Source organism: Osmerus mordax, chromosome 18 (genome assembly GCF_038355195.1).
Source record: "Osmerus mordax isolate fOsmMor3 chromosome 18, fOsmMor3.pri, whole genome shotgun sequence".
NCBI classification, from domain to species: Eukaryota; Metazoa; Chordata; class Actinopteri; order Osmeriformes; family Osmeridae; genus Osmerus; species Osmerus mordax.
In genome coordinates, this window is record NC_090067.1 from 4677899 (window position 1) to 4695517 (window position 17619).

Below are 17619 nucleotides of genomic sequence, written 5' to 3' on the forward strand. Positions count from 1 at the left end.
GAAAAAAGGATGTTGTTTTGTTAAATTCATGCAACCTTGCCAAACCCAAAAGTATATTTCGGGTAAAAAACAATTAACGTTTAAATAACTTAATATGTATGTATAACTATCAATGCAACTTTGTTTTCGCAATGCGATGTTGAAAAATGTTACTCATTCACCTATCCCCCCCCCCACACACACACACACACACACACACACACACGCACACGCACACACACCTTGAACATATGATCACTTGTACCGACTTTTTGTCATTCAAACAAAACAAAACATGAGGGCCTAGGACTGTCTCGTGCACAGAGCACCGAGGGTTGTAACCCCGGTTGGCAGGAGGGCTGAAAGGAAGACAAGGATATGTAGGTTTGAGGACAAGCGAAACCAAAGATGAAAAGCACGCGGAAAATGGGTGCAGCCACCAACACAAAAGACCCCTTGCTGTTAAACAGCACCCCCATCTTCCTTTAAATCAGCCCCCGACCCCCCTTTCTCTTGACGAGGTGCATTGTGGGGAAAGTCGTTGCCATTCGACCTCTGCAGGGCCTGCGCGGACGCAGCTAGAACCCTGAAATTCATTATGCGTTTAAAACCTTTATTTATTTCCGCATAACCTACATACTCTCACCGGGAGGCCAAAGCGGAGGAAAACGACACCTAACATTTTAATACGGAATCCTAAAATAGACGGTTAATACAAAACAAAATTTGACGGGAAGAATACTGTTAAGAAAGTGTACATTCTAATATATTAAGAAAATGTCCGGAGAGAGAAACCGCAGGTCGCTGGCTTTCCGAGGAGGTGGATTAACCGTAACCGGTTCCAGTGGTGTCGGTGGGGGCAACAGTAACAGCTGGGAGGCCCAGGCCTGTCAAGACCGACATTTAAACGGGAACAGGCCAGATCAAGAAGAAGACAGGGATTTGGGGGCAAAAGGACCATCGCAAGGGAGAGTGGAGGGTGGGGGCTCTGCCAGCGATAGCACAGAGCCAGAGGCAGAGGAGGAAGAGGACCCGGAAGGGGGCAGTTGGACAGCCGGGGACGGCGAAGAGGACCGTGACGGCTGGGTGGCAGTAACTGTGGGCGAAGACGAGTCCAGAGAAGGGAGCAGCTGGACAGTCGGGAACGGTCCGAACAGTGAGGACGGTGCTGGTTTGGGAAGCGGTTGCACTGGATCCGAGGACGACAGAGGCGAAGCTGGGAGCGGAGTAGACGGGGAGGAAACGGGTGCCAGGAAATCTTGGGTCGAAATGAGACCTCAAACGCTGCTTCAGAAACACTCACTTTTCCAGGGTTCGTGGTTACAAGAGTTTCCATGGCTTAAATTTTGTCAGGAGACAGGACTTATGTCCTGCTCTTGGTGTCACAACATTGCCACTAACAACAACGACGAGCTTGTTAAAGGCAGTCGAAACTACAAGCGGACCTTGCTGCTGAGACATCACCTGTCTCCTGAGCACGGGAGAAATGATCCAACCAAGCAGGTAAATTTATAACCCCATTATTCGTTAACGTACGTTTAAGTTAACCCATGTGATTTTGTTATGAGCAAATAAGAGGGGGCATGAGTGGCAAACATTTTGGTACCCACTAATATGAAACTAAAGTTGTGTGCGGATAGCCTAGCTGGGATGGCAACCTGGTTGACAATTGACAGGTTGTTGACAGGCTAATGTCTGTAGTCATTTTCCTGCTTGCTCGCTGTGTAAGCTGTCGTTTTTAGCTCGCTAATGCTAATTCTGTTACATAGTATGTATTGTAACTAGCTAGCTAGCTACTTAAACTAGAGCTAGAGAGCTATGTTGATTTATATTAGTGAACTAGCTACAGTAGCTAGAGGTATTAATACAGGTGACAGTGTGGGTGAACGCTAGCTATACGAGTAACCTATGCTGACAGAACAGTATGTCGAAACTAAACAGTTGGTTATCTTTACATGTAAAAAAAATATTATACAGCTCTATATATATGCCAACGTAGCTGGTTAACGAGCTCAAAAGTAGCTAACGTCAGCTTGATGATGGCTAACTAGCTAGTGCTACAGTAGCTAACAGACCATAGCTGGTTCTGTACTGTGGGGTACTAACATGAATGTCTATGTAGCAATAGCTCTAGCAAGCTTGGCTTTTCCGTCTTTCAGATACATGGGAGTGACATTAGGGATCGCTTGCTTTAGCCAAGTTTCTCTTTTTCACAGCATAGCATCAAGGACACATAGCCCTAAGTTTATCAAGGGTTAGCCATTGTTTGCATAGCCCTTGCCAGAGAAGAGACTGTAACCGTTCAACTAGCGCCTTTGGCTTTGTTGCCCCAGCAACTAACCTGATACTAGCTTTAGCTAGAGGTCACACAATGGCAAAGCAGTTCGACCCTAGCAACCTTTGGGGAACCGCACCCCTAGCCTCCCCCCTCCTCCGCCTTCACATGCTATTTGGTAGTTGGCTCTCAGTGGCTGATGACCTCTGGCGCATTTCTTCCTCTGCCCTTTGGGGAGCTAAATTAGAGGCATTGTGCTAGAATGACTCCCCAAAATCCATAGATGGTGTGTCACTTGCAGGGTGGACAGAGGGGAGGTAAATCATTTAGCCTCGAGCCTGACAGCGAGCCTGGCCTGCACATGCATGTCTGAGGTCTGGGAATAGGCTTCAATGAGTTCAAATAGATGTCAGTAATAGAATGTCACGCCATCACCTGACCCTTTCAACTAATATAGATATACATAAAGATAGATATACATGAATTGGGGCGGTTGCGTTATTAAATCATATTCTTTGATTGTTCATGTAAGTTAAATTGCTTGCAATCAGACTAAACTCAAATAAAATCCTGACCAATTAAGTAAAGCATGAATCATCAATACACCTGTGGAGACAAAAGTACACAAAAATAATCTCTAAGATTACCTTGTAAAAGGCTTCAAAATAATGGAATGTTGCAGTTGAGATGTGTTGTTATTGTACATGACCGTAAAATTCTGTGCCAAATCCAGAATTCCTTTATGGATAACACTTATCCAACACAATTTTAGAAGGTGCCCCTTCTTCTCACCAGTCAAGACTCATCGATTTAAAAACCTTACAGATCCTTTGAGAGTGACACATTCCAACTCCCTCACCCTGCCTGGGATTCAAGCAGTCAGGGAGAATTAAGACCACGAACACTTTGACTCTAATATGTCAGGGAAACCCAAGAGGGCTGAGCCACTGTTGGTTCTTTAGTTGCCCACACACGCACGCGATCACTAATCAGAATGACTTAAAGTGATCCACTAACATGTACATATAACTAATTGGTGGGGAGAATACTGGGAGGGGATTACTGGATTGGGAGCCTAGTCCGCCCTAGCAACAAGACCACCCCCAACCAACCAGTTAATACCGTTTCAAAATACTCCGCCTGTCCTGATGGGCCATCACTGTCAAATGTATCCTAGACTGCTTCTCATCATTGAATGGTCTCTGTTTTTATCCACTCTTTCATCTTTAGATTTTTTTCCTGTTTTACAACCCACTCGGGTTGCTATTCTGTGTTATTGAGGTCAAAGTTTTATGCATGCAAATTCCCCCCCGCCCCCCCCAAGTGTTGTATACCCCCATATATGGGGCCAAAGCGCATGCTGAATAATAAATAATGCCCTAACCTACATTGTAGAGCAGAGCCATAAACGCGTGTCATTAGCGGCTGTTTCATCTTCACCCGTTCCAGTTGCTAGTCAGGCCCAGCTGCATAGAGCAGCCAGTGTAACCGAACTGAGCAGTGGGAGAGACGAGGGAGGCTCAGGAGCTATGGATCAGGGTCGACGCCACCCTTCTCGCTGGTGTCCTGGTTCCGTCCTCGAGGTCGGGGTCGGCTCATGAGGCCGTGGCCTGCTGATGTCGTTTCCAGTGTTGACAGACGGGTCGCCCTGCCCGGGTGTGAGGAGCCAGGCTGGGAAGTCAGTCAAGTGTCCTAATGCACGTCGACTCCTCCCGTCTGTAATCGCTTTCTTTTACCTGGGTGTGTATTGGGGGGCGTGTGAGTGTGAGTGTGAGTGTGAATGTGAGTGTGTGTGTGTGTGTGTAGAATGTTTTCCGGCAGCGAGCCATCCCCCTCTCTTTCTCTCTGCATTGTTAGGAGGCCGGGAGCCACGCAACCCCTCCCACACCTAGGGCCAAGCACACTGCCGGATTGTTCTAGCATCTGGGAGAGCACTCGGGGTTGGAGGGTGTGGGGGGAAGATGGGGGGGGGGTACACTAGATGGTCAGTGAGCTCTAGCCTCAGGCACAGGAGGGAATGGGGGTGGTGGGGGGACTGGGCGTGTAATTAGTAAATGCCCTGGTGTCACTGTTCTTGTTGTGTGGCGAACGATGTTACATCACACACATGATCAGGAGGTTTGTGTGTGTGTGTGTGTGGAGCTAGGGATCAGTTCGGCCCAGGGGTGTGTAGTGTTGTGTTTGTGTTTGCGTAGATATCGTTGTAAGATTACTATGACAGAATCCCCCCGCCCTAAAAGTATCTTCCAGCTAACGGCTTATACCCTCAGTGGATGCAGCAACCTTAAATCCCGTCTGTGCCCGTCAACAACACAGCTTTCGTCATCAAGTCAACTGTTGAACCCAAACAAAGCTCCGTTCGACCAAGCCCCTCAGAAACTTCTCACCATCGTGCATCATTCCACAAGTCGCACCCGTTTCACCCCTGTCTAAAAAAGGGCCACGTCAGTAGCTGACACCGTCACCAGGCTGTCTCCATCCGACCCAGGGCTCTGAACGCGGTCCAGAGCATCTGCTCTGCAGCGCTCGCCTCACGCACACGTGGCACATCTGGGGAAGGGATGAAGCGAGCTTCGCGAGCACTCCTGGTTGAGCACCAGCGGAACATCAGCAGGCTAGCGCGGTGGGCAGTATGCAGCCCTGCACAGTACGTCTGAACACAGTACTTGGCATCTCTAAGCCCACGTTGTCAGCATTCAGCCACATGAGCACAAGTGTTCAGGTGAGGTTGGATTATATTGCTGGGGTGAATATAAATTAGGTTAACAATTCTGAAATAACGAGCAAATAACTAAACTGAGATTATTGCCTTGACTAAATATGAATTAAGCTTCTAACTTGATAGCTAGCTCGTAAACTAGCAAGCTGATGTTTCCTGCTACTTACTGTAGCTAGGTTCCTCATACAATTGAGGTTATTCCTGAATACTCCCCATAAATTCCCCACCAACAAACAAGAAAGGTCCTAATTAATTAATTTTTATGTAAGGGGGAATATATTCCCCCCTTAATTCCTGAATATCCCCAAATTCCCACAAAGTTTCCACCTCCTGAAAACTTCCGGAATTTTCCAACTGTTTTCGAAGTTGTGTTGGTGTAACTCTTTTGTCTCTATTGTCCTGTGTGTCCTTGGTTCGCCCAGGAGTCATCTGTAGCAACTTCCCTCAAACCAGGAAGCAGCCTTGCTCCACCTGTTTGTCAACCTTGTGTAAACCGTGGCTGCACCCTGCTACACGACACTCTCCCTCGATTGTATATAAGGCAGGGTGCAAAGGCTCCCCTAATCCAAGGTCCAAACCTCCTCGCTCCCAAGCGGTTGTAAGCAACCATAATCTCTGGGCTACACGTCTCTGGGCACGGTGGTAGAATCAACAAGCCATACAGAGCCCCCTCCAACTTTGGTTGATAGATAAGACTTCCAGAATGTTCACCGACTCGAAACAAGCGAGTGTGCTGCCTAGGTACGAAGGAGCAGCTTCCGGACTCCAGGCTGTAAAGGAAGCGCCGTGCTTTATCCGAGCGAGGCCCTTCCCAGGCCTTTCTGGTTAAGTGGGAGCTCTCCTGAGAGCATCTAAGCTGCTGTGTAAGAAGAGTATGAGTGCACGCTAGCACAAAGCCCCCGCAGTGAACACAAAACACAACTCCAGTCAACAATGAGCCTGGGGGAAGAGGGCTGGGTATTGTGAGGGTAAATGGGGTGACCTGCTTGTGTTCTGTGTGTGTGTGTGTGTGTGTGTACATGTGTGTATCCTTATCTTCTAAAGCTACTCCCCCCCCTCAGTACTTTCGCTCTCTTTCTAGCCTCACTCTCACTGCCTTTCCATTTTCCTTCTTTGGCTTATTCACTCCCTGACGGAAAAAAAAGAAGAATCAAGGATGCAATCCCCCACTCTGCCTTAATTCTATCTCTGTCTCTCTCTCTCTATCTCTCCCCTTCTCCCATTTTCCCGGCTTTACATCCCCTTTCTCTCCCATTACCCTTTCACCCTCTCTCTCCCTTCTGCCATCTCTCTCTCTCCCCCCCCCCTCTCTCTCCCTCTCTTTCTCCCTTCTGCCATCCCTCCCTCCTCCTCAGCCTGGTGTGCCCGGCTGGTCCAGTAAAGAGCCTCACATCTCTTCTGGACAAGGGCTTCAGTGTAGCGGGGTGGGGGCTGGGTGGGGACCTCACAGAGAAATGGATTTAATCTGAATTACTCGAGCTGAAACCCCAGCTGTGTGTGTGTGTGTGAGAGAGAGAGAGAGAAAGTGTGTGTGAGAGAGAAACAGTGATGGGATGGAAGTGGAAAGGAGGGGGAGATGCAGGGCTCGAGCAATGTGAATTATTCTGGATTAGGACATCTGCTGTGCAATTCTAAAATTAGGCAGAGATGTATGTACGCAGGACAGTCGGAGGGGAATATTGGGTGGAGGTTTTCTGTGTTAAGCTATAGTGTGTGTGTGTGTGTGTGTGTGTGTGTGTCTGAGAGATACCTGCATACTGAATGATGTTGAAATGTCATGAGTTTGAATGTGATGTGGGTGTGTACTTGGCATGTGTATGGTGTACACTGTATGGGTGTGTGTGTGTGTGTGTGTATCCAGTGCACTCCCCCTCCGGTGTGCTCCGTACCAGTCTGGCCAGCTGCCCTGAGTTCGGGAGGAGAAGGAGGGAGGGGAAAGTTTGGGTTCTCTCCCTTCTCAGTGACAGGTAGTGGGTTGGGTTCAGGGGAGGGGCGGGCGCGCGGGCGTTCAGGGGGATTCGCATCTCCCCCTTCACATGCAGTCATAGCAACCGTTTCTGGGGGAAGGCCGAGGCGTTACACACGCAAGCAACCAGGCACAGGTATTGTTGTGGCAGAGCTGGCATGGGTACGGCCACCGCGACGTGCGCACGCATTTTTGTGAGTTTTGGAGGTGTCGGTGTTTCCCACCGCTTTCAGCTAGTCAGCAGCCACCCAACACCTCCCCCAGGAAAAATAACCAGTCGGACCAGTCTCACCCCAGGTGCAGTCGTGTCACCGTGCCCACCCCCTAGCCTTTTGTGTGTGTCGCTGTGTCGTCGGTTCCCTGTATTGCTGTATGTGACCTCGGGGTTGTTTGTGTGGGGCGTGTGGTTGTGTCGTCGTTGTGTGTATGAGACTCACAACCTCACAACCCTCTGCTGCGTGTGTGTCAGTGTGTATTCATGCCCGGAGCTCGTACCAAACCAACTCCCAACGGGTTATTAGTTTGTTGAGAGAGAGTATCAAATTAACCCCCTGTGCGTGTGTGTGTGTGTGTGTGTGCGTGCGCGCGTCCCCTCAGGAGACGGAGGCGACCGCGGACGAGTCCCAGGGTGACGGCGAGGACTACCGGAGCAAGCCCAACGAGAACTCCTACTGCTACCAGCTGCTGCAGGAGCTCAACAAGCAGCGCAAGAGCGGCATCCTGTGCGACGTCAACATCGTGGTCAGCGGCCAGGTGTTCCGGGCCCACAAGAACATCCTGGTGGCGGGCAGCCGCTACTTCAAGACCCTCTACTGCCTGACCAAGGGCGAGGGCGCCGAGCGCACCACCAGCACGCACCTGGACGTGGCGGCCGTGCAGGGCTTCTCCGTCCTCCTGGACTTCCTGTACTCCGGGAACCTGCTGCTGACCAGCCAGAACGCCATCGAGGTGATGTCCGTGGCCAGCTACCTGCAGATGACCGAGGTGGTGCAGTCGTGCAGGGCGTTCATCAAGGACGCCCTGAACATCAGCATCAAGCAGGAGGCCCCCGACTCGGTGGTGGTGGACTACAACAAGAGGAGGACGGTGGCCAAGGACGGCCACCGGGGCTCGGCGTCGGAGCGGAAGCCCAGCAACTTCTGGGCCACCAGCATCCTGTCCAAGCTGTCCATCAAAGCCAGCGGGAGCGGCGACCACCAGGGGAGGGAGGAGGGGGAGGAGGAGGAGGGGAGCGGCGTGAAGGAGGAGCCCAGCGACGTGGAGGTGTCGGCGGGCATGGGTGAGGCCTGCGCCCTGGGGAGCTCCGGCTGGGGTTGCGGCGCGGGGAACTCGTCGGCGGAGGAAAACGACAACGGGCTCCAGGGGCCGGGGCCGGTGTTCGTCTGGAACGAGCCGGCTCCCGGCGCGGCGGCCGGCGGCGGCGTGAAGAGGGCGGTGGCGGCGGCGCGCTCGGAGCCCGGGAGCGGGCGGCGGAAAAAGCAGATCACGCGGCGGTTCGTGTACAACATCCCCCCGGAGCCGGAGGAAGGGTTCGACGAAGGCATGTTCATCCAGCCCTCGGCCTCCTACCCTAGAGAGGACTTCTCCTACCTCTCTGAGAACGCAGGTACACAGTCAACCCAGCCCTGTCCTATACAAGAGGACTGGCAAATCTATTAGTCATTAGTTGGGGGGCTTTTTATTATTTATGAAAAAACAATATGTCAGAGATGGTGAGAGAGTGACAGGAAAGGTAGGCGAGAGAGGAGAAGACATGCAGGAAATGTCCCGGGCCAGAATCTAACTTGGGTCCCGGCAGTAAGGCCGTTGCCCAAGCGGTGAGCCCTTTACCACAAGGGCAGCCCTCAACTCTTCCTTTAAACTGCTATGTGGAGGTTCCTGGACAAGTTCAAATCAGGCGGGATCATAGCTAAGCTAAGATATGGTTTTAACAAGTTAGCATGTTCTGTGTAGAAGCTAACTAACCACCCAGTTAGCTAGCCAGCTAGCGCACCTAGCGATCCCAGTTAACGAGGAGCTAACTGTCAGAGCTTTAGCATTAGCATTGTTGCTACCCCCAGTAAGCATTGTATGGAATTCTGATATCATTGGTGCAAGATAGGGGCCGGAGAAGTGTGTGGTGGGGGTGTGGGGTGGAGGAAGGGTGTGTGTGTGTGTGTGTGTGTGTGTGTGTGTGTGTGTGGCGGCCTAATACGGGATAATGAAGGAAAGTAAAGTGGAAACATTCCTTCCTCCGCTTCTTAAATGCTCCTCGAATGCGCTTAGCTCGACTTCCTCCAGGCACTTTAATAACCGGGGGGGGGGGGGTGGGGGGGGGGGGGGGGGGGGGGGGGGGTGCTTCTAGGGTTGGCACAACTCTAGAGACCTGTGTATGTGTGAGAGAGACTCAGGACCCAGGCAGGAATTGCGTATACATGTGCATTTCCTTTATGGGTTAACTGGAGCTTATACTTTAGCATGATTCCTCTCCGTGTGTGTGACAGCGTGTGAGAAGGGACTAGAGTCTGCGACAGTGTGTGCGCAGGGACTACAGGTCGTCTGAGCAGTCCAGCGGGTCTCTCTGGGGAGACTCTCGGCCTGCTTTCTGCACGGTAGATCAGCCAGATAGGCGGACTCGCCGCCCCCCCCCCCCCCCCCCCCCCCCCCCCCCCGTAAATTCTTGGTTCTTCTCCAAACACGGCCAGTGGATTGTTTAAATGGGTGGGCTGTCTTCTCCAAACACGCTCGCGCGCACACACATTCGCACACCACACAATCACCCCGTCCAAGCCCCTCAGAGGTGCAAAGCCGTCAAGGGGATGGGCTGCCTTCCCTCCCTAATCCCCCCTAATGCACTGGGGCTGTCCTCGCCATTCCAAATATTGACCCAGAGAGAATGGCCGAGGCCCCAGGTACTTCCAGTGGGCTCTGAGGGCCGAGGCCAGCTGCCTCATAAAGGCTGGCCCCCGGTGTAAGATGAGCCCTGCTCTCTCATTCTCCTATTAGGCCTTAAAGCCCAAGGGGGAAGCATGCATGAATACAGCAGGCTTAGGCCCGGGAAAAGCTTTTACATACAGTAGTAGGCTTGTGTGTGTGTGTGTGTGTGGGGTGGGTGTGTCGAGTGTTGGTGAAAGGGAGAGAGAAGCATTGTCTTGTTGTCAGCTCGACGTTTGCGTTGGAGACGAGGAGATGAGGGGGGGGTGGGTGGGGGTGGGGGGTCACCCTTTGTTTACCGAAGGTGGTGTTAGTATGTACCTACCTCCGCGCCGGCCCCCCCTCCCTCCATGCCCCCCCCCCCCACCATCCTCCGCCTCAGCCCCTCTTATCGTATCTCTTTTTTGTCCTCCTCCCTCCCCCCCCCCTTCCCTCTCCAACACCAGAGCTGGCCAATCAGAATACAATCCAGTACAGCCTCATTCGAGACTCCCAGCAAGGAGAGTCATGGGAGAATGGTAAGAGTTTTTTTTTTTTTTTTTTTTTGGCCGGGCCTGCACAGTCCTCTCTTCAACCTCCTCCCCTTGTTTACCTTCCTCTCCTTGTCCCCTGGTCTGACCTCATCCTGGCTCCTTTTCTAGTGCCATAGTTCACCACAGCTAGTGGATTATTACGTCGTGGGGTATGTTGTTTTGACTGGAGTTGATTCACTTCAGACAATACCAACCAGAGATTTCAGATCAATATCTGTGATTAAGTCCCACAAGGTGGCGTACGCACACACGCACGCACACGCACGCACGCACACGCACGCACACACACGCACACACACAACACACCAGGGGAACCAAAGCCACAGCACACACAGGTGATCTGCTTCTTGTCACCCCCCTTACCCCTTTGCCAACCCCCTTAGCAACCTGCCTGACAACATGTTTGTTGTGGGCTACTCGACTCAAACAAAGGACCGGCTCTGTAAAAGACTCACTGCTCTCCTTGGTCACTAACAAATCAATAAGTAGCTTGTAACAAGATCAGCTGTCTTTGAGACCAAGACAGGCTTTATTGAAGTTGCTAAAATGGACTATAAAGTCCCCCAAAAAAACAGCAATATCCATGATATATTTGGAGCACACACGATTTAGACGTTTGATTTGTGCCATACAGACTTTGCAATAGCAAGTTGTCATTTTATTTCTAGTTCTTGTAAACATCCAAACCAAAAAGGAACTCTGGGTTAGAAAATTGCATTAGACTTATTGAGTTAGGATCTCCTGGCAGTGTTGCCATGGAGATTGACACCAGTTTCTAGGGCTTAATAAGGGTAACTCCGGGTGTGTTTTCCCCCTCATAAAGCACAGAGAGCCCCCCCCCCCCCAACCACACACTCACACTCACTCACTCACTCACTCACACACACACACACACACACACACACACTCACACACACTCACACACACTCACTCACTCACTCACACCGGCAGTATGGTACACACTCTTCATCTCCACTTGATAAACCAAAAATGCTTCTGAGAAATTACACAAGGCCATTACAGTAAGACAGCAGAACCCTTCCTGCTAGTTATGATATAGTGCATTTTACAAGAGGAAGACGATTCATAATTTTAATTTTTTAAAGGGAAGGGTCATTTGAGTCAGAATTGTGCATAACTTAATTCCCCAGAACAGATGCTTTTGCAATCAAAAATCCCCCCCTGTACTTTTTTCACAACTCGGCTGTGCACCAACGTCTAAACGCCTCTCACCATCCCTCCCTCCCTTACCCCCTCTCTCTGTCTCTGTCTCTCTCTCGCTCTCTCTCTCGCTCTCTCTCCCTCCCCCAGGTGAATCGTCCGACCTAGCCCTGAACAAGCTCAAGTGTCCCCACTGTAGCTACATAGCCAAGCACCGGCGCACGCTGAAGAGGCACCTGATCATCCACTCGGGCGTGCGCTCGTTCAGCTGCGACATCTGTGGGAAGCTGTTCACCCGCAGGGAGCACGTCAAGAGACATTCCCTGGTGAGGCCGTCACAGTACCCGCACCCTGCACACACACTCACACACACACACACACGGATAAACACACCCAAGTGTGCGCCTAGGCCTGTACGCCATAGCACACACCTCGCGCTGTACACAAGGGAATAGCACTTTCATGCGTTACTCCGGTGTCGTATTGATGTGATTTTTGTACAGCATATTGAAATGCGTGTGTGTGCCGTCACCTTGGCCAATCCTAGCCTGTTCTATATATATTTCTCCCTCCAGGTGTTTTCAGTGAAAGCACACATGGTTACGTTCACTTCCGATCGTTCCCCCGCAAACCCACCTCCCCAAGCAAGATCGGCCGTTCTCAATCTTCTCCGTCTTCTGTCCCCCCCCCCCCCCCACCCTCATCCCCCACTCCCTCCAGGTGCACAAGAAGGACAAGAAGTACAAGTGCATGGTGTGTAAGAAGATCTTCATGCTGGCTGCCAGCGTGGGCATCCGGCACGGCTCGCGGCGCTACGGCGTGTGTGTGGACTGTGCCGACTCTCACCAGGCCACACAGGAGGGCATGGAGGCCATGGAGGGCATGGACTTCCCCCGCGACGACGACTTTGAGGGGGAGGGAGACGAGGACCTGGCGGAGGAGGGGGAGGAGCCAACCGACAACGACCAATCAAACTGGGAGGGCGACACGGGCGCGGCCCTCGATGAGGACTAGTCCCACCTGGTAGAAGTAAATCGACGACAAAGATAAATTGTTTGCTTTTAGAAATCTCGAAAGAAGAAGAAAAAAACATATAAAAACGACTAAAAACAGCTGGTAAACAATCAACAACTCCAAAGTGCTATCAAACCTTGAGGTTACTTACACACCTGAGTGTATGGCAAAGAGAAAAGGCTTTGGTAGAGAGGGACTCCAAGATGTACAGATATTAATATTATTAAAAGGTGTCAGACTCTGGGCTTAAGCACCCATTAGAGAAAGATTAAGATGAAATCAGGTTCTTTCGGTGATGTATTTTTATTTCTTTTTTTTCGGGGGAGGGTTAGTGTACAGCGTTAAGTTACAATAGGCCAATCATCTTAAAAGAAATGTTAATTATTTAATTTATGAAGAGAAGTTAATATGGTCTTATTAAATGATAATTCTTTCTGTTGTCTGTGTGCTGGCAGAGGTTCAGTCTACGTTTCTGACTGTGCTCTCTGTCAAATCTGAAAGTATATTGCTAGTTGCGCATTTTAGAAGTGCGCTCAAAGAAAAAGCGTTTTATGCCGACAGGAAGATTTTATTTGCTCTATAGTTGGATATGTCTAGATGCCCGAAATAATATTTTTCTTTTCTATTTTCTTTTCCCTGCACAAATCTTGGAACCAAAAAATCTGTTTTGTGACTCTAATGTAACACAGCCATATTTATAATTTAATTTAAGAGGGCTGTGCTATTGTGCCAAGCAGAACGCACACCAAGATTTAGCAGGAAACAAAAAAACTACTGAAAAATGCTTAAGAAAGAGATGGTTCTAAGCGGGGGGGAAAATAAGTTTATAAAAAAATCTAAATCAAAAGTATAAGGGGAAATGATATTGCTAGCTTTATACGAATCACAGCATCACCGTAACACTTTATAAAGCATTTTGACTTTCACTTAAAGCTTGAATTTTGCCAAATGACGGAAACGTTTGGTGCTGTAATGCTTGTCGCGAAATACTGGACCTAAAGGCTGTATATGATGTTTATAATCATGAAGCTTAAACTGACTCAGTTATATATTAATCAGCTCTATAGAACACTGTTGTGCTATGGCGACTATCAGGTATGCTTTGCCATTTTTAAAAAAAACTTTAATTGTATTTAATGCACACACACATTCACATACCATTTTATAGATACTACCGGCAGTACTTGTTAATGACATAAGGACCTAGGTGGAGATGGATACCTATATACATATGTTTATATGAGGTACTGAGTATATACTTGTGAATCACTTGAACGTTCGGTGTGAGGTATTTGATAAGTTGAGGAGACTAGATCATGTGATGTATGAAGTCTGAACGAGAAACTCCATTTTGATGCGTAAGAGTTGAAACAATTTACAATCGGTTTAATTTAATTTGTTAAATAGTCTTCTTTTTTTTTTCGTCTGCCAGGTAGGCAACACTTTGTTGGATATAAAGTGGGGCTCCATGGCGATCATAGACATGCACTTACTACTTTCTTTTGTGTGCTGGTTTTCTTGCTTCCCCAAAAGCGAGTCTGAATGGAACTGAGGTGAAAACTGTTGTGATAATCTTCCATGCGCAACCTTTTTATTAGCCATTTTGTTTTTGTTATTTAATATTATATTGACTCCAAAATGCAATCAAGACTGTTAATTTCTATTTGTCCAACCAAAATTGATGTTTAATTATTGTTGAAATGATGTATGAAAAAGCCAGGTAAACTATATAGTGTAGAGTTCCTCGCTTATGTCTGTATTTGTCCGATTTTAAATGTTTTTATGCTACAAAATCATTCACTTTACCTTAGATTCATATATATAAATATATATGTTTTATTTGTCCTGTATGAGAGATGTTTTCTTTTTCCTTTTTGGGGTTTTCATCAAGCACATATTTTATTAAGAAATGTGGATTGTTTGTGGGTTAAAACCTAGGAACAGCAGTATCTGTTCATATGCAGTGGATATATTGAAGTGCTAATGACTCAGATGTTTAACTCCCTTTACTCAATGAAAAATGTATTTTAAAAAGACATAAAATATCCTCAACATGTTCCTATTATTTACCTTCAAATCACTGTGGGAGGGATTATATATATATATATACATATGAGAATACATGAGAATATATATATATATATGAATAAAAAAAAGATATAATTTAACTAGTTGATTTACTCGATGGAACACAGCTCGTTAGCTCGTTGTAAACCTCGGCCAGGTTCTGTGTGACCTCATAACCTTCCACTATCTCTCCGTTCACATGTGCTCGTCCATCAAACCATCCTGTATGTTGTTTTGATACTATACCATCCTACTGATTTTACTGTTTCTAACAGACAAACTCAAGGTGACGTGTTTAGATTTAATGCTGTTATTGTTATACTCTTATGGACAACAAAAACAAACTCATCCAAACACTACAGATGAAAGCAGAGGGTTTTATTTCTGGCTGTATTTTTTTACGCTGTTGAAAAGGTGTATTTTTCAATTCTCTTGACAGTGATACAAACACTGGGCCTTACTCTGGCCCGCTCCGAACAGAAACAAGTCAGGTTACTCTTTTTACGTTTTTATCAAGGTTTTCAAGATGAATACATTCTCCTTTTTCTGTTTCAATTGTACTACTGTTCCTTCTATATAATACATTTTACGAATAAAACTTTGATATTGCTTTACAAATCTTCTCTTCCTCATTCATTTCCATTGAGTTCCCTCTGGCTTGAGTCATTTAGTGGACAGCCCAACTCATATTTATCCTTAACGATACATTTGATGAATTAGTGTATGTAGTGTATACGTTGTATTTCCTTGAATCAACACAGCAATGCTAACTTGAAACATGTCATGAGAAACGAAGTGTTAAGCTTCATGCATTTCAGTGGTCGATTTACAGACTTCCACTAAAGACCCTCTGTTGCCATCTTGTGTCAAGACTGAAAAATGTGGAGTTCAGTTATTGCTGACACCAGGGGGCAGTATAACATATTTTATCTGATCAGGTCAACATATAGCGCAGAACCACTGCTGTGGGACAACGGCTGTAGAAAGTCGTTTAGACCACAAATGGATATTGAATTTAATGTCCAATTAAGCGTTTCTTTTTCAAAGTCCCATGGCATTCTAAAGGTCTTATATCCCTCAATGCCTCTGAACGATCTACCCTGCAATACATACTGTAGGGTTGTTTGAGTAAGCGAAGAAAAAGTCTTAAAGTTGGTCTCTACTGTGGTATATGTTTATCCATTTCTGTTTGTGAGGGTGTGTGTGTGCACAACGCTTGAGTGTTTGTACACACACCAACACACCCATCAAACATGGCTCGGGGCAGTCACACACTGGCCCATTCTTCTACATGTCTATGAGAATAGATCTGGTGTGTGTGTGTGTGTGTGTGTGTGGGGGGGGGGGGGGGGGGTGAAAGGGAGGGGGGCCTCCATTCAAGGCTCTTTGTGTGGGTGTCTGTCAGCAGTGTTGTCTGAGGGCAGGGACCATTGTACCCAACCACTGCTCCTTATTGACACAAGACCTTCTCTCTGCGTGTTCCCAGGCCCAGGCCCCCCGCGAACGCCTGAAACTGGATCCTTCCGAGCACAGGAAAGTTTGTTTTCCCTAACCCCCAACCCCCCTTAGACTCCCTCACCCCCCCCCCCATTTATACCCTTCCACCCTGCAACTATTGTCTGGCCTTGTGTAGCTTGAGGCTAAACGGTGGCGTTGACACTAAAGGTGGGTGGTGTGTGTGTGTGTGTTATGGAGGGGGTACGCAGGTAATCGTGCAGTCACAGCGGCAGCATCTGGGAATGAGCTCTGTGTGCTCCATTAAGGCCGGACACCATCCGTTGTGATGCAACACTTCTGAAGGGGTGTGTATAAGCATGTGTGGGTGTGTGTGTGCGGAGGGGGGGGGTCGTTTCCTCCTTCGAACAGATCGTTCCTGTGCTCATCACTTTGCTCTTTAACAGAACAGGGTGTGAAGGTCACGCCACGGTCGTTCCAGGAACAGACACCGGGAGGCGAAAGATTGGCGTCTATAGCCCTCCTCCTGGGGAGAGGCCGAGCTCAGCGGCAAAGCATCTGACTGCAGAGTCCTAAGGTTACGTGCTCACGTTACTTTGGATCGAAGTGTCTGCTAAAAAGTGACATTACCCACAAAACACACAAGCTATCGATGTACAACCTGAAAAAATACTAAAGTATCTATTGTGTCCAAAATGTAATAACTCCTAAATAAATGCGTGACATGCAGCAACACTGAGCCCAAGAAAAATGTCCCAATAGACACAATAAAGTATATCGTATCATATCCTAACCCTTCATAGCTCATCTGCACAGTTCACTAAGGTTTGCTGAATGGACAATGGTCTCTCATTGGTCTCCTACATTGGTACAAATTTACATTACATATTTGGTACATCAACTGTAGTAAATTGCCAAAAACAACTTAACAGGCAGGGAAAGACAGAGTATCTCCAAATGGTTGAAGAATCTCCTTCCAGCAGCGCAGCAAGGTAACCTGGGAAAAGGTGATTGAGAAAACGAGATATGGATGTGGTCGTGGTGTTTTTTATTTTGTGTGTGACTTTTTTCCCCAGTAAGGGCTTCGACTACCTGTCTGCTCTTTTCCAAAAGAGAAGCCGTGCTGTATGTCAAGACTGAGAGGACTATGTCAAGACTGAGAGGACTATGTCAAGACTGAGAGGACTATATCAAGACTGAGAGAGCTATGTCAAGACTGAGAGAGCTATGTCAAGACTGAGAGGGCTATGTCAAGACTGAGAGAGCTATGTCAAGACTGAGAGAGCTATGTCAAGACTGAGAGGACTATGTCAAGACTGAGAGGACTATGTCAAGACTGAGAGGACTATGTCAAGACTGAGAGGACTATGTCAAGACTGAGAGGACTATGTCAAGACTGAGAGGGCTATGTCAAGACTGAGAGAGCTATGTCAAGACTGAGAGGACTATGTCAAGACTGAGAGAGCTATGTCAAGACTGAGAGGACTATGTCAAGACTGAGAGGACTATGTCAAGACTGAGAGGACTATTTCAAGAC

The 17619-nt window shown here is 48.2% G+C and overlaps 1 protein-coding gene across 2 annotated transcripts; it reads left to right on the forward strand.

Moving 5' to 3' along the window:
• Nucleotides 1–507: 507 nt before the first annotated feature.
• On the forward strand, nucleotides 508–15239 carry zbtb10 (zinc finger and BTB domain containing 10). 2 transcript variants are annotated; one of them, XM_067256380.1, is made up of 5 exons: nucleotides 508–1482; nucleotides 7537–8545; nucleotides 10299–10370; nucleotides 11697–11872; nucleotides 12267–15239. In XM_067256380.1, exons 1-5 carry the CDS (start codon nucleotides 757–759, stop codon nucleotides 12558–12560), a joined length of 2277 nt encoding a protein of 758 aa, XP_067112481.1. In that variant the 5' UTR covers nucleotides 508–756; the 3' UTR covers nucleotides 12561–15239. The 2 variants fall into 2 exon arrangements, with proteins under 2 accessions (XP_067112481.1, XP_067112482.1); XM_067256381.1 differs by lacking the exon at nucleotides 10299–10370.
• The last annotated feature ends 2380 nt before the right edge of the window (nucleotides 15240–17619 follow it).

Excerpts from the sequence above, each read along its gene's own strand:
- zbtb10 (XM_067256380.1), top strand. The coding sequence starts at position 757 with ATGTCCGGAGAGAGAAACCGCAGGTCGCTGGCTTTCCGAGGAGGTGGA. Across the intron at positions 1,483-7,536 it reads GAAATGATCCAACCAAGCAG|GAGACGGAGGCGACCGCGGA; the intron begins GTAAATTTATAA and ends GCGTCCCCTCAG. Across the intron at positions 10,371-11,696 it reads AGGAGAGTCATGGGAGAATG|GTGAATCGTCCGACCTAGCC; the intron begins GTAAGAGTTTTT and ends TCCCTCCCCCAG.